This window comes from Corticium candelabrum, chromosome 16, assembly GCF_963422355.1.
Source record: "Corticium candelabrum chromosome 16, ooCorCand1.1, whole genome shotgun sequence".
In the NCBI taxonomy this organism is placed as follows: Eukaryota; Metazoa; Porifera; class Homoscleromorpha; order Homosclerophorida; family Plakinidae; genus Corticium; species Corticium candelabrum.
This window is the reverse complement of record NC_085100.1, coordinates 689290-712698: the sequence shown is the minus strand read 5'-3', so window position 1 is coordinate 712698 and position 23409 is coordinate 689290. Positions and strand designations below refer to the sequence as shown.

The 23409-nt window shown below is 41.0% G+C and overlaps 6 protein-coding genes and 1 non-coding gene across 8 annotated transcripts; 4 read left to right on the top strand and 3 right to left on the bottom strand.

Moving 5' to 3' along the window:
• Window positions 1-2: 2 nt before the first annotated feature.
• Window positions 3-3905, bottom strand: LOC134191947 (protein spinster homolog 3-like). The gene is made up of 7 exons (XM_062660599.1): window positions 3330-3905; window positions 2132-2231; window positions 1666-2068; window positions 869-920; window positions 684-809; window positions 404-490; window positions 3-339 (listed from the first exon to the last, which is right to left on the bottom strand). The coding sequence occupies exons 1-7, from the start codon at window positions 3903-3905 to the stop codon at window positions 124-126; spliced, it is 1560 nt and encodes a 519-aa protein (XP_062516583.1). The 3' UTR covers window positions 3-123.
• On the bottom strand, window positions 3882-9640 carry LOC134191948 (G kinase-anchoring protein 1-like). Its single transcript, XM_062660600.1, has 11 exons — window positions 9460-9640; window positions 9311-9394; window positions 9221-9253; window positions 6508-6585; window positions 6243-6321; window positions 5499-5578; window positions 5332-5430; window positions 5166-5267; window positions 5047-5110; window positions 4915-4985; window positions 3882-4082 (listed from the first exon to the last, which is right to left on the bottom strand). Exons 1-11 carry the CDS (start codon window positions 9628-9630, stop codon window positions 3984-3986), a joined length of 960 nt encoding a protein of 319 aa, XP_062516584.1. The 5' UTR covers window positions 9631-9640; the 3' UTR covers window positions 3882-3983.
• A 29-nt stretch (window positions 9641-9669) lies between these two features.
• Window positions 9670-13754, top strand: LOC134191942 (uncharacterized). Of its 2 annotated transcripts, XM_062660595.1 has the most exons (11): window positions 9670-9751; window positions 9836-10264; window positions 11173-11453; window positions 11637-11751; window positions 11805-11973; window positions 12034-12212; window positions 12274-12303; window positions 12856-13011; window positions 13071-13208; window positions 13271-13384; window positions 13602-13754. In XM_062660595.1, exons 1-11 carry the CDS (start codon window positions 9743-9745, stop codon window positions 13752-13754), a joined length of 1773 nt encoding a protein of 590 aa, XP_062516579.1. In that variant the 5' UTR covers window positions 9670-9742. The 2 variants fall into 2 exon arrangements, with proteins under 2 accessions (XP_062516579.1, XP_062516578.1); XM_062660594.1 differs by having other exon boundaries at window positions 9677-10264.
• Window positions 13575-15536, bottom strand: LOC134192531 (uncharacterized). The gene is made up of 7 exons (XM_062661269.1): window positions 15468-15536; window positions 15335-15412; window positions 15029-15125; window positions 14858-14958; window positions 14430-14519; window positions 13874-13957; window positions 13575-13808 (listed from the first exon to the last, which is right to left on the bottom strand). The coding sequence occupies exons 1-7, from the start codon at window positions 15531-15533 to the stop codon at window positions 13761-13763; spliced, it is 564 nt and encodes a 187-aa protein (XP_062517253.1). The 5' UTR covers window positions 15534-15536; the 3' UTR covers window positions 13575-13760.
• A 692-nt stretch (window positions 15537-16228) lies between these two features.
• Window positions 16229-16301, top strand: Trnam-cau (transfer RNA methionine (anticodon CAU)). Its single transcript has one exon. It is a non-coding gene; the product is annotated as a tRNA-Met (tRNA).
• A 176-nt stretch (window positions 16302-16477) lies between these two features.
• On the top strand, window positions 16478-23220 carry LOC134192079 (short transient receptor potential channel 4-like). The gene is made up of 9 exons (XM_062660764.1): window positions 16478-16657; window positions 16718-16899; window positions 17291-17530; window positions 19127-19855; window positions 20791-21563; window positions 21690-21879; window positions 22081-22227; window positions 22293-22469; window positions 22529-23220. The coding sequence occupies exons 1-9, from the start codon at window positions 16480-16482 to the stop codon at window positions 23084-23086; spliced, it is 3174 nt and encodes a 1057-aa protein (XP_062516748.1). The 5' UTR covers window positions 16478-16479; the 3' UTR covers window positions 23087-23220.
• Window positions 17946-19001, top strand: LOC134192592 (uncharacterized). Its single transcript, XM_062661339.1, has one exon. It carries the CDS (start codon window positions 18041-18043, stop codon window positions 18863-18865), a length of 825 nt encoding a protein of 274 aa, XP_062517323.1. The 5' UTR covers window positions 17946-18040; the 3' UTR covers window positions 18866-19001.
• Window positions 23221-23409: the final 189 nt, after the last annotated feature.

Genomic DNA, 23409 nt, shown 5'->3' with positions numbered 1-23409 from the left:
CATACAAAATCTAAAAGTATTTTTATATCAACAAAAGCACTACAAACAATTATAGCTGATAAAAATATCGTCTGCGAGACTCAAACCATTTAATCACCAAAATATTATTAATTATCAAGTAATCTATAAATTTGTAGTCTCTCCTGCCAAGCACATGTGTTCTTCTCTTGATGCTCTGACATGCTGTTTATATACAATGAATCCCACCAGCACGAACAACAGTGCCGATGCCATGTAGAACGTGGGAACTGTCAATAAGAGAGCATTACGTACACCGTACGAACATTTATCAAACAAGTCTGTTGAGCCTGGTGAGCTGGTTTCCAATAAGGCGGCCACCTGTTGATATAAATGGAGAAACTACTACAAGAGTCTTTGGAAATGTTGTAAACATCGTATGTACCACAAGTGGTCCTTGACCTCCTATCAATGTGATAGCTGATATGTAGACGGCAGATGCTTGAGATCGTATGCTTGGCATACAGATATCCTGTTCACAAAAATGTTACAAGTGTGTGTGTGTGTGTGTGTGTGTGTGTGTGTGCGTGTGTGTGTGTGTGTGTGTGTGTGTGTGTGTGTGTGTGTGTGTGTGTGTGTGAGCACGCATGTGTGTCCCTCCTATAGCAGCAAACAGATTCACTCCACATCTTCTACACCAACTACTTGCTGCCCAATATTTTTACCTGAACTATAGCAGTAGCAGGCCCAATCCAAGTCTCAGCAGTGACGTATGCCAAAAACAACATAAAATACGAAAGATCCGCGTTCGTTGCAAGAAGAGTTCCAATGATTGTAGGAGCTGCAAGAGCCTAAAGAGCAAGCGAGTGACATCATCACAAACCATACAAATTGCTCTTGTAGACCAGACCTGACTAACAGCAATGACATAGCTCTTGCCATCGCGTCTCTTCTTGGCAGCCCTAAACACATTCTACCTTGAGCACGTACACAACAGTCATGTGTGGACGTTTGAAGGCTGTATTGACAAACCATTGACTCATAGGCATTGATCTTGAATCGTACGTACTGATCTTGATTGTATGTTAGTAAATTGTTTGTCTGTTTGTATCTCTTCTATTCGCTCTGTTGGCAACGTTCTTTCCTAACTAGCATATACACTGTGTCTATCGTTCTTTTGAAATAATGCAGAGTTGCTCTGTCTGTCTGACTGTTAATCAGGTTTGTCTGTTGGTCTGTCTGTCTGTCCGTCTTAATCAGGTCAGTCCATTGATCTGTCTGTCTGTCCGACTGTTAACCAGGTCAGTTCATTAGTCTGTCTGTCTGCCAGTTAACGAGGTCAATCCATTAGTCTGTCTGTCTGTCTGTCAATTCATCACACACACACACACACACACACACACACACACACACACACACACACACACACACACACACACACACACACACACACACACACACACACACACACACACACACACACACACCTACGTCTATACTAACAGTGCAGTGCAATAAAATTCATCCAATCTTCATGTCCGTCTGTATGTCTCTTTGTTTGTTTGTTTGTCCATCCATATATATCTGTCCCTTAATTGTTTCATTCCCCTGTCCTAGCTAACCCCAGCAATTGTTCATTGGACTGACCACTAATTAATTCAATCCCAAATTGAACTATAAACACGTATGACAATGACTGTTACCCACCAATCAGCTAGAAATCCACCCAGCATGGCTCCACTACAACCACCAAACAGCACAACAATTGCAGCCTTCCAGCCATACACGGAAGCAGACTCCTTCAGATCTCTACTGAAAAACGTTGGCAGCCAACCGCCCAACGCATACCCTGGCAAATTCCTCACGGAACCGGCTACTAACAACATCCAGTAAGGCCAACACGTTATTAAGTAGCTAAATGTCTCTCTGATTGAGTAACTCGACTTGTTGGCTTGGCCAACCACGACGTCATCTTTTCTGTGCTTCGGTTCTCTGATAACCAACAACACAACGGGTACCATAGCCAAACCGAATATTCCTAAAGCACGAAACGTCCATCTCCAGCAAATGTACGAATTCAATGCGCCGCAAACAAAGCCCAAAGCTCCTCCTAAAAGGTGCATCTGTCAGTAGAAAACCAAACTCGAATGCAATGATAGAAACTGGTTAGTACCAATGTAGATGCTGGATGTAAAGACAGCCAACGCGGTGGCTCGATTTTGTGGCATAAAAAAGTCTGATATGAGAGAGTAAGCAACAGGGTTACACGATGCCTGTAAAACATTACTGTCAGCTAATGTATGCAACGAAAACAATTTATGCCAAACAGACAGCACACAACAACAGACTAATTTTTTGTATTTCCTTTTCATACTGTTTCAATGCTGTGCTAGTGTCAGTCCATTTGAGCATGTTGGTCTATTCAAGTCTATCATATTTCATCCAACACATTCTATTAGAACAATGATCAGCAGCTACTGGTGTCATTGCTTCTGCAAGCTGTGCCATGGTGAGGCATGACACGAGACAGAGAAATGTGTGAAATCTAATCGCTACAACTAAATGTACGACGACGTATTACAAAGACTGTGTCGTTATGCAAAAAAAATGGAAAATGATTTTAAGTCTTTGTGATCTTTGTATTCACTGTTGACTTGCTAGTTATACTGTTGCTGCACATGCAATGACTGTATGTGACAATGTTGGCTTTTCTAATGTTTCTTTTTGGATTCAAATCGAGGAACCAGCACTCAGCATGGCATGCCATTATATTGTGAACTAGACAAGACAAACAGAGACAGACAGACAGACAGACAGATTATTTTATTCTCTCCTAAACTATACGTGTAACAATCGCAAAAATGAAAGCATCCTAAGCATTAACAAAAACTACTGAAATGCCTGAAGTCATAACTATTATCCTAATGAACATAGTGCTAAATATTTAAATCAAAGAAAAATCATCTATCTTACCTACATGCAATCTACTTATTGACAGACAGACAGACAGACAGACAGACACACAAACTGGGGTCATCTGTTGTAGCCTTAAGTGTTTGTTGTGATTTAGAGGAACTTTACTTAGAGACTAGCTTTTAAGCTCTTGATGGAAATTTCTTTGGATTTGAAAAATATATGTATGTGACAAACAGACAGACAGACAGACAAACACAAGCAAACAGACAGACACAGACAACAAACAGACAGACACAGACAACACACAAACAAACAAACAAACAAGTAAACATGAACACGCACTAACACACAAAATACAAATACTGTACACATGCACACAACACAGTAAGCAGTTAGATACAGCTGAAGAAAACAAAACGAGTGAGACAACAAACACATCACAACGACCAACTCACCTCTCCCAACCCCAGTCCCATTCTCACCAACACGAGAGCCCAATATTCATGCACGAATCCCGTACACAAACACATCAGCGACCAGACCGTCAAGCCTGCCACAAGCACCAACAAACGCGACTTCCTGTCCGCAAGCCAAGCGAGAGGAAGTCCACCCAGAACGTACACAACAGTAAACACAGTGCCAGTCAACAACCCCTGCCCTGTGTCTGACATCTCAACACAGCCATCACTAATCAAACACGACCCACTGTACGAAATTCTTGTCGCATTAGAACACTCCACGGCCGTTCCGTTTGTTGTATTGCCGTGCGGACATCTCATTCCGTAAGGCAAAACGACAGCAAGAACCCAACGGTCTGCCTGGTTCAGAACTGAGACGACGGTGAGTACAAAGAGGGTAACGAGCGCGCGCACGTTGCTCTTTCCTGTCTCCTCATCTCGTTGCAAAAGTTTCTGCACTTGACGTTGGAAGAAAGAGGTGATTTGGATGACGGTCGGGTGGCCCTCATGAGGGGCCTCATGTTCGTTCTCCCTATCAGTGCTATCGTCTGCAATAAATGCTTCCTTTTCCATGTTTTAGACGAAAAAGACTTACGAAACAAATTTTTAAACAGAATACCCGTATAATGAATATATGTGTCTATGTATTAGCTATGACGAGCTTGTATGTCTCTGGTGTTTCAGTATTTCTGATTTGAGGGTTTTTACTTTCGTTCGCTCTTGCTCCAAGGATACGTGAAGTTCACTTATCTACACAGTGGACAAACAGTGACACACACACAAACACAAAATTTAATGCGAATTACAATGTCACATGCAGTAGACGTGTTGTCTGTCTCGTGATATTGGTTTGATGTTACACAGGTATTTTGACAGTCTGTTAAAATGTCTATCTATCTGACTACCCAATCTGTCTGTCTGTCTGTCTGTCTGTCTGTCTCAATACATATATTTTCCATTTAAATCAAACGTTTACATAATGAGCAACCTAACACAACAAGACCATTACGATCTTGAAGCATACCAAATTACACTGCACCAACTACATTTCGAAGTTCTAATCTCGCTATGCTAATGAGTTTGTTGAGACAACTTTTGCATTGCAACATTGTAGTGTCGCTGAAATAATTGATCGCCATTTGGTCTTAAAGTCGGTCTCATTTCATTTTTCTTCATCATCCCTTGCACTCTTTGCCAGCTTGTCAAATATCTAACTGCTTGTTCGCCCCAATGGCCAAAATGTTCGAAAACAAGAGGAATGACCAATGGACAGGACCCTTCTGGCAGCAGCTCAGACTTATACTTTCTCGTCCCGTTTCATTGCTGCTACTCTTCCTTCTCTGGAGGCTGCCTTCACTGAGTCCAAACACCATGGATAAGCCAACAACAGATCTAATTCAATGTCTGCACCTGAATCTGGGTCAAAAACGAGGATGTCCGACCTCTTGTCACTGTTGACTTACCTGTATTGTGGCTCTAGTTTGTGTCTTTCTGTCTGTCTGTCTGTCTGTCTTTAAATGTCTGAACTAAATGTGTAATTCATTATTGCCTGTTGTCCACAACTAGGAAAACAAGTCGATACCTCTGTTGTGAGTTCATCTTTCGCTTGCACCATCTCTTCATACTGTTGTACAAGCTCACTCTTCTCTTTCACTGCAACAAGTAGAAAACTCTATTTCTGGCATTACATCATGCTTCAGAGCAGCTGTCTGACTTTCTCCTTTACTGAGAATATGGCACAGCTGCTTATTTCTCAGCTTAACTTCTTTTAACTCACTCTGAACAATGACTTCTTATGTACTACAACATGCTGTGTTAACTTGTGTGAGCTACCTGTAATGCCTGAACTTGCACTGATAGCTCCTGAATAGTCTTGTCTTTCTTCTCCAAGCTGTCCACCTCATAAGCCAATCTAGCAGCCTCCGCTTTACTATGCTACAAACACACAAACACCTTTATATGCATCTGCTCAGTAAACGTGTTGATCAAGAACTCATACCTGTGATAGCTTCACTGCACGACTTAACTCTTCGCGATCCATTTCAGCAGCAACTTCCAGAGAAACACGATCAAAAAATGAAGATTCACTACCCAAAGTCTATACCCAGTTGCAACATTATAGCTAAAAATCATCATATACACAAAATTCCAAATGACAGTACAAACTTTCTTGTCTTCCTCCTGTAACGCTGGAGGAACTGGTAACGGGTCTAATCCTGCCACGTCGTGTGATGGCTCCACTGGGTCTAACAGTACAGAAAACATAAAGAATTACATCATACCTCACCCCAAACCACCTTGCTATATCAACACCATTGCACTTGATTGAAGCTGACAAGTCCGTAATTGCTACTTGTGTTAGAGTAGAGCTACAAGCCCCAAAAGATGTTGTATCTGTATTAATTTGTTCAATAAAATGGTCTCCTACCTATCTGCTCTGTCCAAACCGATCACAAATGTTGCAATCCCAGCCATCGTTGCTTGTTTGTAATGTGTATTTGCCTTGTTGCTGAGATATTTTTGTTAATACCGACCCCTCAGCATAGCAACCCAACAGCTCAATATACACCTATATTGATTATTCAATAAGGACGTATGCCATGCAGCTCCTTCTGCCACATTCACTATTCCATCAAACCAGTGACAATACGTAAACACCTGCCCAGGTCAAGACAGATGGCTGTGTAAAACATGCAACATGGTGGGCAGTCAATATCCTGGAGGGTCATAAGGGACATTTTCTGATAATTAATCTCAGATAATTATTCTTGGAAAGCCCCTCATGAAATCAATCAAATAAACTGGATATCGTCTGCCAACCATGCATTAGCCTACCTGGTATATATAATAAATTTATTTAAATAAATTTATTTAAATAATCTAATACAAAAGTAAATGAACTAAACATACCAAGACTAGAGTGCCACTCTTGTAGTGACATCTTGACCTTCCCTTTCTTCTGCTTCTTCTCCTCAGTTTCTTTCAATAGCTGTGCAAACAGATCATTATCAATACATTACCTTCACCTCCAACTTCATGCTATTCTTTGCCAATTCCTAGATAACACATTTTGGTTACCTAACAATCAGGCAAAGTCTAGCACAAGAGAATACAAAAAACAACAAAGTTAGTCACCAACATGCAACACCAAGCTGCAATCGGCAGCAACACGCACCGATGCCTCAAACTGAGCCATTCGCTCCTCATCCTTCCGTCGTTTCTCCTCTTCTAACTTACTTTGCAGTATTGCTTCCTGAACAACAAACACTACGGTACTATTAGTCTGTTTGATTGTTGCTTGAATGTCCTATTTGTTTGATGTCTATAAAAAGCAAACAGTACACCAAAAATAAATGCAGTCCAATCATCATTGTTTTTATTTTCTATTATTATCAAATATGATGTATTGAATATGTCTAGCCTCGGTATTCCAGACTGCTTTCTGCACGTGAGGGGAGGGGAGAGTGGGAGGAGAGAAGAAAGCAGTCTGGGGACAGCTCTATTGTAATTAACTTCGGAAATAGGCGGTATTCATCTTAATCGATAATTACCCACATTCAGTAGGGACAGTAACAAGCACCAGATGGCTCGTGGGATATTGCCAGAAGCTGTTCGCTGCCAGCCGACTACAAACGAACGGGAGAACGTAGAAAATGAGTGACTTTACTGAATCCGGTAGAGAGAAGGCAAAGACGTCGTGACCTCGTACTAAAATCGCTTAGCAAGCAATCGAAGGGTCTTCAAGGCTTCAAGTCGGAACAGCCGCTGCAATGGCTTTATCGTCCAGTAACGTCTGACAAACATTCGCTGAGTTATCATGTCATCAGGAGCGAAACTCGTAGCGCGTTGCATTTGTGTTAGCTGCACCCCACTGTGCTATTACAGTCGTCTGACAATCGCTTAGAGGTAATTACAAGTACTCATTGACGTCAGCAGTTGTCTACAGCGCTGATTGGCCGTTTTTTTATTAGCGGTGGTTTTGATTGAAGCGGATGTTTCTGAACTTGAGCAGTCGCACCTCTTCCGAAGTCACTTACAATAAAGCTGTCCCCAGACTGCTTTCTTCTCTCCTCCCACCCTTCCCTCCCATCACGTGCAGAAAGCAGTCTGGAATACCAAGGCTATGAATATGTCAGGGCTACTGACAATGGTCTACACGTGTTTATAATAACAGTAGTACTGTAAATGACAAATACTTCGTCAGACAAAATTTTTTGTAATTTTCACAAATATTTGACAACTACAGTAAATAGTTATACAAGACAATTTTTTGCACAAGTTCTATGAACTGCAAGAGTTTGAGGCACATGTTGATGACACTGATCTAGTACACTGATTTACTCTCTTACTAGCAAGTACACTACTCAAGTCAGTAATAGCTTCTGTTTCACGTTCATTACAGTTTGGAAGAAAGAGAGTCTTCGCCTGCCAGCAAGACGAGGATTGCATGAGCTAAGCCATCTGATCAGTGACATTGCATGTAGCAAATACAGCCTACAATACACTATTACGTATGTTGATGGCAAAAAGGAGTACCACCATGGCTCTAATTTCGAGTGCTTACCGTAAGGACTTACTGGTGGTCAAGTGTCAGATGGACAGAGTGATACTAGGTGCCTTTCAGTACTCAACCAGGTGTCTTCCGCCCACACGTATATGGTAGTGATACTGTACTATACTACAGTTCTAGTTAGTGACAAAAATTTCTTCATGACAAACAGTGTCTTGGTAGACTTTGACAAAATTGTTGCATGACGAAATATTCATCGTTTACAGTATATACATACATACATACATATATATATATATATATATATATATATATATATATATATATATATTAGACATGTATATATTTATACTTCTTATAGATCCCAACTGGGATCAACTCTACCATCTAAAGCTATTCGACATAACACCATCTTAGCATTGTATAACCAGAGCTTTACAGACAGTTGTTGATGCAAATTACAAACTGATCTACTGATACCAGCATTGCTCAGAAAAGAAGCCCTTCGTGCTATAATTTTAAGTACTTGTAAACTGTTCAGTGTCCATAATCCTAAAGACTCCACCACGAGGGGATGAAAAATACCTCCAGTGTTCGAAACCATCGCATCATGCCACTGATCTTTCTCAATCTCTCCTGCTGCAGCCGCTGCCCCTGGACAAGTGGCTGCTTGAACAAGGTAGGATGGCTGTAAGAAGTTTTGGACGGTCAAGTCAAAATATGTCGGAAGACCATGTTCGAAATTCGGGTGAAAAATATCACCAGGTTTTGAATTGCTTGTGCTACTGCATCGCATTTCTCGACGACAACGAGAATCATCCACTAGGAGTGCATTGAAGACTACTTCACAGAGTGCATTGTGATGCTTCATTCTCAGATTCTGCTCTTGATTGCAACCCAATAAATGATCACCGAACTTGCACCACATGTACAGCGCTTGGCATCAAAAGGCAAGTTGAAGATTGGAATGCCCAACCAGATTCTCAAAGCAACACTAAATTCTTTGCTGGGCATGGCGAGGCCGAGGCTTAGGTTTGGCAATGCCTGCAACCATGCACCAGCATGTTGGTCAGAAATGGTGTTCAGTCTAGCGCGATCTCGAATACTAGCAGAATCTTTGAGGGAAGAACTTAAATCAGAATCCAGCCTACTCTGCAAACTTCGTTGACAGGTCATTTCAGTCTTAAGAGCTGTGTCTATATATATACAGATACTTAGTCAGACTGTCTACTCTACAAACAAGGCATTATTATTTTATTATCATTATTATTCAATATAATCTGATGCACACTAGACATACACTGAATACCAACTCAAACATAATTAAATAATTAATTAAACAACATGAGACATGATGTACATGTATAACCCGAGTTACCTGCAGATCCTTTTCAAACTGATCCTCAACTAACTATACAATCATCGCATTCAAATCTCAAACAACAGTAACGCACATCAGTCATCCTACGATCTTATCTCTCGTCTGCCAATCCTTCCACGTATCCACGCGTCCTTGTGACGTACCATTGGCGCTCAAAAGCCGATCAGACGTCTAGGCAACGATAAGCGACACTAAAAACATTGGGAAACATCCGTATCACACGCTGCTCGTCCAACCTCCGCTCTGGCTGCTCGTTTCTTCGCTCTTTTCTTCGCGTTTTTTGCAGCTGATTTTCCCAGCGCGTTTGCTCCTTCTCCACTGTTCGATTGCCTCAGTTCGGTTTCTTCGTCCGAAGCCGCCGCATCGTGAAGAACAGAAAAACGACTTGCTGATGATGTTTTAGCCATTTTCCTTTAAGTTGATATCAATTAGAGTCACGTGAGCATTCAAAGGGAGAGCCCCTTATTTGACGTTGCCACTGGTGTGCTACAATACGCAGCTTGCAAATAAGGCTATACCATGGCTGTTGTAAGGCAAAGTGATAGCGTGGATTGCGAGTTGATTGCACGAGTTACAGACACTCTGCAGGCTCATGAACGTTTCTTACTTCAGTTGAAGAATGGTGATGAGAAACGCGAGCAGAATGCTTTCAGTTGCCACGAGAAGGCAGTTGCAATTCTTGATAATTTGAGAGAGCTCAAGAGCAGACTGGAAGGCAATCATTTCGAGATGCAACAGCTACATCTCGACCCTGATGCAGCAACACAACTGAAGCTGCTTACTGTCGTGCACACACCTGCCACAATGACTGAAGATCATCGTGACAAACTTGCCGTTCAAATTGCAAAGCGTTTTGCAAAGATTTGCAAGAAGGTTTTATTTGCTTGTGTAATGACATGCCCATGGTTTGCAGCGTCTCAGAGTGAGGAGACGGCCAGAGCTAAACACAACGTTTTGTTCGTTGTCTTTTTGGTCAATGAAGAGCATTTCCTCTCACTTGCAACACCACATGAAAAGGAGCTACAAGAAGTGATAAACGAGGTGCTGATATTTATCGTTGAATTTCTTTGTTTCACTTGATTGCTTTCGATCGTTTCACCTATTTCGTTATAGTTGCACACACGCACGCACGCACGCGCGCACACACACACACACACACACACACACACACACACACACACACACACACACACACACACGCACGCACAATGGCAAATGAATAAGGAGTTACCAGCAATCTCTTGGAGCCTGGCCAGGTGCTCGCAGAAGCACCGACTGCGACACCAACTGTGGTGTGGGCACCCAAAGTCCCACTTGGACCCCAGTGGCTGATGGACTTTGTCGCAGTCGGAGGCCTTTGCCACCCCAGTCAAAGACCAGGTACTCCATAAGGTGACTCTCTAACCAACTGAGCTATTGCGCATGCACACACACACACACACACACACACACACACACACACACACACACACACACACACACACACACACACTGACACACACACAATCTAAAGTACATGGAAACCAGTGCATTTTGTATGTGTACACAATAACTACTATTTGTATAGAGGCAGTGGTCACTGGTGCTGTCAGAGACCAGCCATTTTTCTACACACGGGAAATGTTTAATTTTGAACTCCATAATAAACAGTAGAAAATAGCAAGTGAAAATTGGCTTGTTTGACGAAATGAGATAGCTGGTGGACCATCCAACTTTCAACTTCACTTTTAAATCACAAATTTCAATTTTGTGTTGGTTTTTGTTTCATCTTTACTAAATAGCAAGTGTGATCAATGACAACAAATGATCAACATCTAATTTAACAAACTAGAATCTAAAACACAAACTACAACATTGAGGTAGAGAATACAATAGCTACATGTTGTGTGATGATGTTAATTGATATGTTGCCTTTATGTACGTTATTCATTTCGCTGATTTTTCGTTAGGATTGGTTGTGTGCTGTTGAAGCTCGGCATTTTAGCCACCACCTGCAAAGAGGCAATATTCGATTTGCTGAAGCATTCGGTTCACCAGAAAATGGTGTGATTATTAACACCAGTGAGTTTCAGCAGTTGCAGCTGGATGTGTCACCCGACCAGTTGATCAACAAACATCTGCTGGAAAAATGTCGTGGCCAGGCTTTTGGAGGAGTGTTCAAGAAAAAGAAAGATGGCCGTCTGGTGATGAAAGAAGACACAACTTTGCAGAAAATATGTGATTCATTTAGGTGATACAGTGAATAGTAAAATTGGGTAAAATTACATAATACACAACAAATAGGCTGTTGACATAATCTCAACATATTTACTAATTAACAATGATTTTAGATTGTCATAAAGTCTCTCTTCTTGGTGACTCGACTAAGCATGTAGCTATCATGGCTTGATTTTGTGTGATTTTATACATACAGGCTATTAAATTATGCTCGACAGGCAGTTACTGAGCATCAACTAACCATCGGAGTGCGTGTGGAGTCCAATTCTGATGCACAGCAAGTTGTTCGTCTTCTGGGCCAGCTGCAAGAGGTAAAACATTGACAACTTAATGGAATACATATTGAAGCTGTAATGTTGCGAAGGATCACATTTCACGAGATCAATTATTGGGGCATCTGTTGCAATGGAAAAGCCAAGTTGACGATCTCTGTGAACAAGCCAAAGACCTCAAGACATCAAATGTCAGTGAAAGAGTTAAAAAATGGCTATGGCAGATTCGAACAGTTGACATATCACTGGCACCACCACAAGGTTAGTTGTCCTTCTGTGTTGTCGTATCGTATGGTCTAATTCAGTACAATCGTGTCGTAGAGCCTGGACCTGATGCTCTAGCAAAAATTCAAGAAATAGGAAAACTGGTTGGAAGTCCTCTCAGTGAACTGCAGCCTAATAGCCTGGTGGTCCTCTGTAAGGCAGGCAGTCATATGTACAACCTGTCAACACCACAGTCAGACACTGACTATCTGGCTGTGTACGTTGAACCTCATGACGTATGACGTTCTAACTGTTCACAAATAATACATGCTAATTGCTTGCTTCTGTACTCCACAGAGAATATTTTCATCATCAGATTCATTGAAGGTATGAACAAACTGTGCCAGAACAACCAAATGCTGCTTTTGTTAATTAGCTCGGGTGCAGTTGTGTATGTCTCATTTCCACGTAGATTCTAGCTTACAGATAAGTTTCCATCTCTAAGATACATGATCGGGTCATCTATGCCTTGACTAAAGACCATGCTTCATACCACTTTAGTGCAATATCTTTTGGTCTGATGTGTCTTTCAATCTTTATTTGATCACATTGTTCATCACATGTCAAGCCAAGCACAAAGACTTATATAAAGATGTTGCATGTGGCCTGACACTTGACCGAGTAGGTAAAGTGCTACCAAGTTACATAACAATAGCAAAGTCTGACTATACCTAACATACAGTAGTTGCAATTAACACAAGTCCTGGAAAACACATAGATACTGTATCACAAACAAAATTTCGTTCAACTAGAATCCTCGAAAAGCAAATAGGGATGAGGCCATAAAAAGGCATAGATTTGGTCTGATAAGATTCTAAAATTGAATTTGTGGCAAAATTTGCTGTAATAATGTAACAGCTAAACTGTCTTTATGACTAGGAAGCATTGGACACTCGTGGTCAGCACAACAAGTACAACGCAGAAGTAGCCGGGTACGAAGTCCGGCTATTCTGTGAGATGCTCCTTAAAGGAAGTGTCAACATATTTGAATTACTCTTTTCTGACAACTTTGCATATGAGAGCACAGCATGGAAGGTAATCATTGATCTAGTGACTTGTTAACTGATCACATCAGCTGCTATGTGTGTGTTCAGGACTTGCGAGCCAAACGAGAGCAATTCATGACTGAAAAGGTGATCCTCCAATATCTCGGATATGTGAAGACTCACATGAAATTGATTGAGGGAGAAAAACACAAAGGCACTCCCCGAGAGCAAAAGCTTTTTTATCATGTTAGAGTCACATTTGTTGATCGTACACCTTCTTTAGAGTAGTAAGTGGCTTGTTGGATCAGGTCTTGCACAAGATGGCTAGTTTGGAGAGGTTTGCAAAAGGTAAATTGCCACAGATTCAGCTCAGCGGCAGTGAAAGAGATTTTATTCTTAGCGTCCGGAAAGGCCCACTAACGGTATTGTAACTATAAGGCAATAGATAGATTAATACTATAGGCAGGAAGGCATGCAGATACACAAATGGACACAGACAGACACAGTAGCTCCTCTTGATAAACAGCCGAATGGAATGACACATAAACATGCAAATGTCTGTATTAGGTAGACAGATAACGAAACAACATTTGTAAATGGAAATCCAGAACAGAGATTTGAAAATAAATCTATTTGCAGGGAGGGTTGGACAGAGACAAGCTCTTACATGATGCTAAACAACGTCTCCAAGTTATCCGTCATGAGCTATGTAGTCGAACTACGAGACTACCAGAGTTGGGCAACTACAAGGTCCTCCAAGACTGGCTGATTCGTCTAAGACTGAAGCTGTAGAGCAGACTACTTGCTGTCACAACTAAAGTTCTCCCTGAAAGTAGTTTTGTCAACCTGTATGCACAAGACATGTTGATTAGTTATTGAATTCAATAATGATGGAGATAATGTGGACCAACAGTGAGCACTGGGACTAAAATTGAGTTGTTGGCATGAGTAGTCCGTTGCATTGAACCAACTTTATGCATCTTCTGACAGAAAACCTAGAATAAACATCATCTATATGTTTAATGTCACTGTGGGGAGTATTACAAAAACACAGCATGCCAAGGTCAAGAGTTGATTGTTTCTAAAAATGTTGGCAGACAACACGCAAATCAAATTCAAGAGATAGCTCCTGGACTTACAGATGCCCTCACATAGGTATTGCTCGTGGAAGTCCCTAAGTATATGTAGACCGGGAGTCAGTGTATTGGTTGCAGCCTACGTAAATTTACAGTGTCCTCACGAACGTACACACAAGCATGTGCACATACAGTCTCGTGTAGAGTCTGGACAAACACACACACACATACACACACACACACACACACACACACACAACTTCGAGCTGCTACGGTTATTCCTTGTACGATACCGATGTTACAGAAAATCAAGACAAAAGTCTAAATGTCACCATGCACTGCCAAAGTTACACTCTATGCTTTCTCTCCAAGCTTTACCTATTAATATTACCTTCCCATATTTTAGAAGGAGGCCATTCCATTGCTTGTCATTCAAAACAGAACTAGCAACCCATAATTCATCATTGTGATAACGAAAGTCCTAAAACACCATCATAAAATGTATTCAGTATGTGCCAACTTCAATCCAATCCAGCAAACAATCCAGACTGTTTCCATCTCTCTCTAACACACACACACACACACACACACACACACACACACACACACACACACACACACACACACACACACACACACGCATGCAAATGTTTACCACAATCATTTGTCCGAGTAGACACACTAAAGATATGTACATCACACCAATGCTCATAAATTGACCAATAGATAACAACATGCAATCTGACTGGTACAGTAGAGAAGAACTAATGACATAAACTTACTCACTAAATTAACATCAATTTAAAACATAATTATTACCTTATCTTTGCACAGCAAATAAAAGCACTTTTTACATCGTAGCCCATTGTGTTGTTTCTTTGATTCGGAGAAAATTTGGCTTTCAACCGTCACATCAGCAGCTACATGTGTGTACAGTGTAGCACATGATACAATGGTCTTATTATGTGAATTATTATAAAAACACCTGACCGTGACTGCCAGACTGTACATGTTCACTTGCTTCCCACCCTTGAGGTGGTGCAGCGACTGTGTAAATAGCTTTCTTGCTCGCACTCATACCTACAGTCTGTATGAATACACACACAAACACATTAGCATTAGCTAGGTAAGCATCTGAGCGCACATTTACATTAAAAGGGCTTCTAAAGTTACTATATATATTAATTTGATTAACACTCGCGCGGTAATCTGGGAATCCGAGGGCACATGAGCAAACTCCAATATGTCCATCGTACTTCTACCGTATTGACAAACTAACTATTATGTACGCCATACTTCATTGATCTCTTCTGAATTCTTGCTACCACTTTCATCTTCGTTTTCTCTTGCTTTCGCAATTTCCTGTCTTCTCCTCTAACGAAATTCTTTCGCCAATCTTATCATCTCAGACACAATCATATCGTCACACCTTCCTACTTTGTTTCTTTCTGAGCCGTTGCTTGCTTCCATTGCCATCGCCTTGAATTTCTGACATCCCGGATATACGGGAGTTTTCGAAATAAAAAATGAGTGACGTGTCTGGTGGCAGTGTAGCATCAGTTGAGACAGACGGCTCGACGAGAAAACTAAAACCTTGCTGTGCGTGTCCAGAGACTAAAAGACCAAGAGATGAGTGGTAAACAAAATTGTAATAAATTACATGCCAAGATTCTATTTAATATATATCTTTAATTAATTATTTATATTTGTTTATTTTGTTAGCATTGTTCTTCACGGAGAAGAGAATTGTAGGGATCTGATTGAAGCTCACAAAGAGTGTATGAGGAGACACGGATTTAACGTGTGACATTGGAGAACGCAATTTTAATATGAAACTGGAAGAGTTTGTAAAGACTTTTAATTCAAGTTGTTATTGTGGTTATTTGTGATTTGATGTGTAAACGGGTATGTAATAAGTACGTGTAAAAATGTGGCAATTATAGATTACTTTCTCTGGTGCTAATGCTTCAGTATTCTTTGAAATAATTTGTATGGACGGGCTTTTGAATGACCACATCACGTATTAGAGCAGAGAAGTTTGATGTAATCATCTACTCATTGATGACCAATACAACCACAAAACTTAATTCAACTTTAATGGATAAAAAACTGTAAATAAGGAAGTTGATACTGCAAGTCATGAGAGAGTGTTTCTTTAGATAACACGTTTTACTCTAAAAATATATCCGCAGCAGAGTGGCGCAGTGGAAGCGCGCTGGGCCCATAACCCAGAGGTCGGTGCGATCGAAACCACCCTCTGCTAAGCGAAGTTTTTGCGTTTCAAAGTTTCTTTAATTTTTAAAAGCATGATACATTTTGTTATTTTACATCTGGGCGTACAATTTTTACATAAGCTTTGAAAGTGTAAAAGCAGCTTTACTACGCATGCGTAGAAGTTGTTGCCTACTTCATGTGCATGTCAACGGAACTGTCCAACTTCGATGGAATTCATACGTGAAATCGACTCAGCAAGAGAGGATTTGGTAGGCCGTTTAAAGGAACGTCTAAAACGAGGTGAAAACCCAAACGAAAGAGATTGCAACGGTTCAACCGTTTTACACCATCTCCTCTTATTCTACTCCAAAGCTTCAACTCAAGCACAATCATATCTAAAAGACGGTTCGACTCTACACTTTTTTTGATGTCAAAATATTTTGATCATTGATATCAATTATTTAGCTTTATTGGTTTTGCTGGAAGGAGGAGCGTGTGTCGACTCGGAAGACATGGATGGTCAATCTGCAGTCCACCTGGCAGTAACTCAAGATGTCCCAGCTGAAATGCTACTTGCTATTGTGAAGCGATCAGAGAATCTGACGACTTATCCATCGTGTACTTCAACAACACCTCTTCATTCATTGGTATCAGCAGCTGGAGACAATATTAATTAACTGGTTAAGGTTTATGTGTGGTAATGCAACCAGTCCTTCCTCACATGATTGCTCTCTCACATATGGGACTGTGTCTATGCCACAGTCTATGACGCAAACCTTCCTCTGTGCGTGCCGAGTGTGCGTGCCAATTTCGGTTGCAAACAGACAAAAGACGTGGCCGCCAAACGCGAACACACACACACACACACACACACACACACACACACAGACAATTTGAGCTTTATATATTATATATATATATATATATATATATATATATATATATATATATATATATATATATATGGATTGCTTGAGTAAGTTGTGTGGGAAAGAACTGGTTACATGAGGCTAATGAGTTGGTCTGTGCTTTACATAGATGGGAGCAGTGAATTTCAATGCACAGTTGCTTTCATATTTGTGCCACACAGATTATGATCTGACAGCTGGACGGACACATGACACCCCATTGCATCATTTGGTTGGTGTGCAACGATCACAAGAGAGCAACGAGTCTCTCATTGGCACTCTAGCAAGAGAAAAACCTGCAGTTTATGGTCAGATGAAGAATGAGTTGCTTCATCATGCTTGCCGTCAGGGCAGTGCACCAACTGTCAAGGTATTTGTGCAAAGAATAAGAACACAGATAGATGGACTGATTGCGTAGTGGATTGGCAACAATTTGATGTGCAGATATTGACGGTTGGTTAAGCTAGAAGACAGACTGACAGACAGACTATCTCGAAGTGTTAAACCCAAAAGCATGCAAGCTGCTGCAGTTCTTCATGATCATCTATCTCGCTCTAAATTTTCAAATTTGTTACAAATTTCTGCCCTTACTGATGAAAAGTGGAAGCAAGCAACCTTGCCTATCAGATATGGTGGTTTTGGCTTGACATCATTACAAAAAATATCAAACTTGATTTTTGTGTCCTCGTGGGCTCATTCTGTGCATGAGCTGCCAAAACGTTTTGTAGCTTTAGAACCTAAGATTGATGTTTTGTTATCCTCAAAAAGTTCTGAAAATTCTGTAGGCCACATTCTTCATGAATGTTTAGATCCTGATCAATCAGTGAATGATCTATTGTCTAATACTAAGCGTCTGCAACATCATCTGATAGATAAGGTCATGAAAGCTCAAGTCACTATTTTATTGGATAAAGAATCTGGAAAGGATTCAGCAAGATTACGTTCCTTGCAAGGAAAAGGTGCAGGCTCTTGGCTAAATGCCACTCCATCAACCCAGAATCTCGCAATTTTACCTGGAAATTTCCGCTTGGCAGCATTCATGAGGTTGGGAATGGCAATGCCCTTGCCTATGTTGGCAGATGAGTACAAATGTGAATGTGGAAAAACGATCGATAGAGAAGGGTATCATTTGTTGACTTGTAAATTTGGAGGTGGACCAGTGTGGTCTCACAACTGTATAGTTTCTGTGTGGGCAGATTGTCTCAGCCAGTTACATGTACCGTACTACATTGAGCCTAAAGATCGTTACACCACTTCCAGTGGAAGGCCAGACATCTATGTTGCAGAATCATTCTGCACGCCAGCAGCAGAATTAGACATTGCTCTATCACATCCATTCAGCAAAGACATCCTATCTAGAGCTGCTTATGTTGATGGTGCTGCCGCATCCAGAAGAGAAAAGATCAAACATACAAAGTATGACTCCCAACTGCTACCAGGAGGGTATGCACCAACAGCAATCCCTTTGGTATTTGAACATTATGGCAGATGGGGTGATGAGGCTCAACAGTTTTTAAAGACTCTTTCTCTCATGTCTTATGATGAGGACGGTCATCAGAATGCATCCAATTTTACAACATATTGGAGACAACGTTTATCAGTTCAGTTACAACAATGTAACGCTAGAGTGATTACCAGGAAGACATCCCGCTTACTGGAACATACAAGGAAAGTGAAGAGAATGAACAATACACACAATTATTAATGTGCTTTACTGTACAGCCCTATATAGGGCTGGTTTCTGTAGAGTTTTAGTTTGGTAGAGATTTTGTGCGATTGGGACAGTAGAGTTGCTTAGTTGTGTTGATTGTAGATTTCAATGTTGAAAATATATGTATTGGACACACAGACAGACAGACAGACAGACACCTTATTGATTATGTTGATATCAACAATTTGATACCTAACATTTTGGCTATGGTCTAGCCAACATGTTTAGTTACATTTTCGTCTTTATTCTGTTTAGGCTTTGTTGTCTCATGGATCTGATCCCAATGCGATTTCTCTCTCAAGATCATCACCAGCACTTCTGACAGCAGCTGAACTACACGATCATCAAGAAGCAAATGAAAAAGTGGACATTTTACTGACTGCTGGTGCAGATGCTGATTCTACAAGCAAAAATGGTCAGAATCTTTGCCATTTTGCTGCCATTCGTCGCAACCTAACACTACTGCAAACAGCCATAGACAAGGGAGTTGATCACACAAAATCTGACAGAGAAGGCAACACACCACTTCACTATGCAGCTGCAGCTGTTGATGATAACCATGAAGTGATTGAGCTTCTCATCGGTGATGCATGTGACACGAATGCTGCAAACTCAAAAGCCCAGACGCCATTGTGCTTTGCTGTTTTATCAAATCAGGTCACAAATATTGTGCCTCTGATTCGGTCTTCTGCTGACATTCGGAAGGCTGGACTGCAGAAACTTAGAATTGAGAAGTTGCAGCTCCTTGCAAGACCAGAGATGATTCAGGCATCTGCAGAGCCTCTCAAGTTTGTCCTAGAGCTGAGCTATTTGTATCGTCACTGGGGTTACAACCATCCACTGCAGAAGGCAAGATATGAAGCATTGTCTATGGAGATGGAAGAACTTGCTGTCAGCATGGTTGATTCTGCTCCTCCTGTTCTGTTGCTAAAAGTTCTCACAAATGAGATTGTGGAGATGGCCATTTCTGATAGATGCAAGAAGGTAAGGCTGCACGTTCCTTACCAAATTGGTTTGTAATATGTAATGGGCAAACACTGACTGACAGCTAGATGAATAGAGTGCCAGGAAATTAGTGTAGGTGGACGACAGGGTGAATAACTAGTGTATATATTGCAGACTGACTGACAAAAATGTCGTGAGTGAATTGCCCAACATTCAGTGACTGGTGTGCAGTGATAATCATATTACACAATAAATATAATAATCTAATGTATTGAGAGATGAATCTCAATATAAGCAAGCAAACACATTGAATAAAATCAACTTACGCATTGATATCAATTTCAATCTTATTCATTGATGGATCCCTCTGCTTGTTGTCTGCAGTATTCACCACAGCAACACACACGTGTCAAAAAATTTAAAATGTCAAACTACCTTATCACTGATAAAGTTTATATCAACAAGTCACCTAGGATTTTATCAAATAACTTGTACAATCCGGGAACGTACATTATTTGTCTCTGCATGAATCCTTTTCCTTCCTCAAAGACCCACATTGATTGTGTTACTTCCTCCACTGATCCGATGTACGTATCTGGACGTAGTAAGATGTGCTCCAGTTGACTCTTCTTTCGGTAAATCCTCTCAACGGAAAGCCTCTTCTTGCCGCCATCACTTGTGGGTCCTTTTATGTCACCCAGTGGTGCCTATCGATAAACGTAAGAAATAAACACAAACATTTTGTTTTTATTCTGTACTGCACTGCACTATCATTACTATTAAGTTATAATGCGCATCAGACAGATGGATGGATGGATGGAGATATTGCAATTCATCAGGTGGGTGAGTAGTCGAAGTAGGCTGACATGGAGCTGACAACCAGGCAAACTAATAGGCAGGCAGGCAGACTGGCAGTGTTGTGTTAACATTACTGACAAGCAGCAGTTTGACTGTAGATATTTTCCTTATTTTAGTTCATTGCTCATGCGTCAGTTCTTCAAGCTCTGAAACGTTCTTGGGCCGGTGAAAACAGTTTACCGCTGAGACTCATTTTGTCTTTGACTTTTGTATTTATTCTAAAAGCAATGGTTCGTCCTTTTGTTTTCTTTTGCATTTGGCCTTTCTTACTTGTGAGGGACAGCTGTTGCTGTATAACGTGGGATTCACTGCGTCCTATTGCAGAGCCTATCATTATCTACACGGCCCATGTCATCTCGTACTCTGTGTTTGTGGTGCTGCTGCTCATTGATGCTCTGAAGCTTGATCGTATTGAGGCAATTCTAGATGGGTTGTTGTTGGTGATATTTATATTTGTCTTCGGTCTTATCTTGCAAGAAATACGGTCATTCTTACGTTTGGAGAGGCGTTTCTACTTCAGTGGTCTTGACTATAAAATGGATATTTCAATGCTTGTTCTCTTTGTCTTGTTCTTTATATTGCGAGCGATTGCCTACTTCACAACTGATAATTTGGTTCTACTGCGAGGGTCGTGCTACTTTCTGGGACCTGCCACTGTGTTGGCTTGTGTGCGTGTGTTACGTTATCTCAGCTGGCATCCTGTTATTGGGCCAGTCCAGAGGGCAATTTCTAAAATAGTGGAGGAGATTCTATTATTCCTTGTTATTCTGATGGTTTTTCTTACTGCCTTTGCTGCTGGAATAACCAACGTATATCGTGGCACTAGATTTGTCTTTAATGAGACGGTCAGAGCGAATGCGACTAATTGTCCTGCGGCTGATTTCAGTGGGTATGTACTCACTCATCTTTGTGTGTCTATCTGCCCTCTTCCTACTCGACTCCTTGTCTCTGTGTGTGCATGTGCTTACTTCCTACATACATACGTATTATTTTAGAAGGTTATGTGTTGTTTCAGGGTGTGGATATCTGGAGCGAGTCTTTTCTGGGCACTGTTTGGACTTCTTGAGCGCCAGGACATGGAGAACTGTAGTGGAGCTGAGGAGACAGCTGGTCAAATTACAATGGCTGTCTGGTTGGTATCTTCTGTTGTCATTCTTCTCAACATGCTGATTGCCGTAGTCACCAATAAATTTGATGAAGTTGAGGTACGTTAATGTTTGCTTGTCTGTTGCTTTGACGTACTGTTGTGTGATGTTGTCCAATCTACTTCTCAGTAGTCAGTCTTGGGGATATCTGGTTTCTGCATGGACAGTGGCCAGCAGACAGATGGACAGACAGGCATAAAGATGGAAACTAGATGGACAATGTTGGATTGAAAATGCGTGATGTTGATGATGTGATTCTAGGAAAATGCTGATACAGAATGGAAGTTTACTCGTGCTGAGCTCTTGATGCAAGTGAAACATACTCATTCTATACCCATCCCTTTCAATATACTCAATGAAATCGTGGATCTTTTAGAATTTTTGTTCAGGAAGAGGAGACCTAATTTGGTACTATCATATGGTATGGTGAATGTGATGATGCATCTAATCATTGATTGTCTCGTTTATTGTAGGAGGCAGCCATGTGGATGTCTCTCATCCCACTAACAACAGTAACACCTGAACGAAGGTTTGAGGCTCAGAAGGAACTGTTGCAAACGTTAAAGAGGAAAGAAGAGAGAGAAGGAATGGAATCACCATCAACAAAGTCAGACATGAGGAAAGTCAGTGAACAACTTCATGAGCTAAAAGTCAGATAATTGAATAAACACAAGTTTGCTATTAGTAAGATCTACAGCTTGTTTTGTAGACTACATGGTCTTGCCCAGATGAAAGTAAACAAACATCTGGAGGTTTGCATGGCAATGAAAGAGGAGATGAATGGATGTGGTATCGACGCCGTTTGCAAAGAGTCAGTCAAACTACTGAAACTATGGGTGTTGAGGATGATGACGACGATACGAATGGTGTGGATGATGTAGGAAGTAGGAAGAGTATGATTTGCCAGCTGTTGGAGAAGCCTAGCAATGCAAAGGGGGCAGAACACCCTGCTAGTCCTGCACCATCCATAACAGAGACCCCAAAATTGAATCCAAGTGAGACTGCAAAGACTGCTCCACTGATTCGTATACAGAGTCCTAATTCGGTGGCTGATGATAACCGTGTCTCATTTGTGACTGCCCAGTCAGCCAGTCAAGCTTCCGTGCAGTTGGAAACGTCAACCATGAGAAATATGGTTGAAGTGATACATCAAGCATTAGAAAAACAGCAAACTACACTGGACAGAATTGATCACAAGGTGTCCAGCATGGAAAACAGACTAGAAATGATAGAGAGACATTTGTGGTCTAAGGAGACTGCAATATGAAGTGAACCCACCAGAGAGTCCAACAGTTTAATTGAACATTATGTCAGTGATTTAATACTGAAAACATTTTGCAATTCATTGTTTTGCACTAAAATCAGTTTCTATTCAGAATACAGGGCCGTCGAAGCAAATGAAGAGTGAATGGGCCTAACGCACGCTAAGGGGGCGTGGTGACATAACGCGCTTTAAATGATTAATTAATATTTGTCTATTATCAATTAGGTGATTGATCAATGTGCATGTGCACGCCGTGTGAAAATTATTCCAACTTTCATTACCGTGATCACAATCATCACATTCCAACTAGCCACGTAATAGCAAGC

Coding starts and splice junctions, on each gene's coding strand:
- LOC134192592 (XM_062661339.1), top strand. CDS start 18,041: ATGAAAGCTCAAGTCACTATTTTATTGGATAAAGAATCTGGAAAGGAT.
- LOC134191942 (XM_062660594.1), top strand. CDS start 9,743: ATGGCTGTTGTAAGGCAAAGTGATAGCGTGGATTGCGAGTTGATTGCA. Junction 11,752..11,804: donor TTCTGGGCCAGCTGCAAGAG/GTAAAACATTGA, acceptor AATGTTGCGAAG/GATCACATTTCACGAGATCA. Junction 13,385..13,601: donor TCCGGAAAGGCCCACTAACG/GTATTGTAACTA, acceptor ATCTATTTGCAG/GGAGGGTTGGACAGAGACAA.
- LOC134192079 (XM_062660764.1), top strand. CDS start 16,480: ATGGAATTCATACGTGAAATCGACTCAGCAAGAGAGGATTTGGTAGGC. Junction 21,564..21,689: donor CCTGCGGCTGATTTCAGTGG/GTATGTACTCAC, acceptor GTGTTGTTTCAG/GGTGTGGATATCTGGAGCGA. Junction 21,880..22,080: donor ATAAATTTGATGAAGTTGAG/GTACGTTAATGT, acceptor ATGTGATTCTAG/GAAAATGCTGATACAGAATG.
- LOC134191948 (XM_062660600.1), bottom strand. CDS start 9,630: ATGGCTAAAACATCATCAGCAAGTCGTTTTTCTGTTCTTCACGATGCG. Junction 5,268..5,331: donor GTGCAGTGAAGCTATCACAG/GTATGAGTTCTT, acceptor GTGTGTTTGTAG/CATAGTAAAGCGGAGGCTGC. Junction 5,111..5,165: donor TGCAAGTTCAGGCATTACAG/GTAGCTCACACA, acceptor GTCATTGTTCAG/AGTGAGTTAAAAGAAGTTAA.
- LOC134191947 (XM_062660599.1), bottom strand. CDS start 3,905: ATGGAAAAGGAAGCATTTATTGCAGACGATAGCACTGATAGGGAGAAC. Junction 2,232..3,329: donor TGGGACTGGGGTTGGGAGAG/GTGAGTTGGTCG, acceptor AATGTTTTACAG/GCATCGTGTAACCCTGTTGC. Junction 2,069..2,131: donor TACATCCAGCATCTACATTG/GTACTAACCAGT, acceptor TGCACCTTTTAG/GAGGAGCTTTGGGCTTTGTT.
- LOC134192531 (XM_062661269.1), bottom strand. CDS start 15,533: ATGTCAGAAATTCAAGGCGATGGCAATGGAAGCAAGCAACGGCTCAGA. Junction 14,520..14,857: donor ATTTGCTGTGCAAAGATAAG/GTAATAATTATG, acceptor ATGGTGTTTTAG/GACTTTCGTTATCACAATGA. Junction 13,809..13,873: donor TTTTAGTCCCAGTGCTCACT/GTTGGTCCACAT, acceptor TTGTGCATACAG/GTTGACAAAACTACTTTCAG.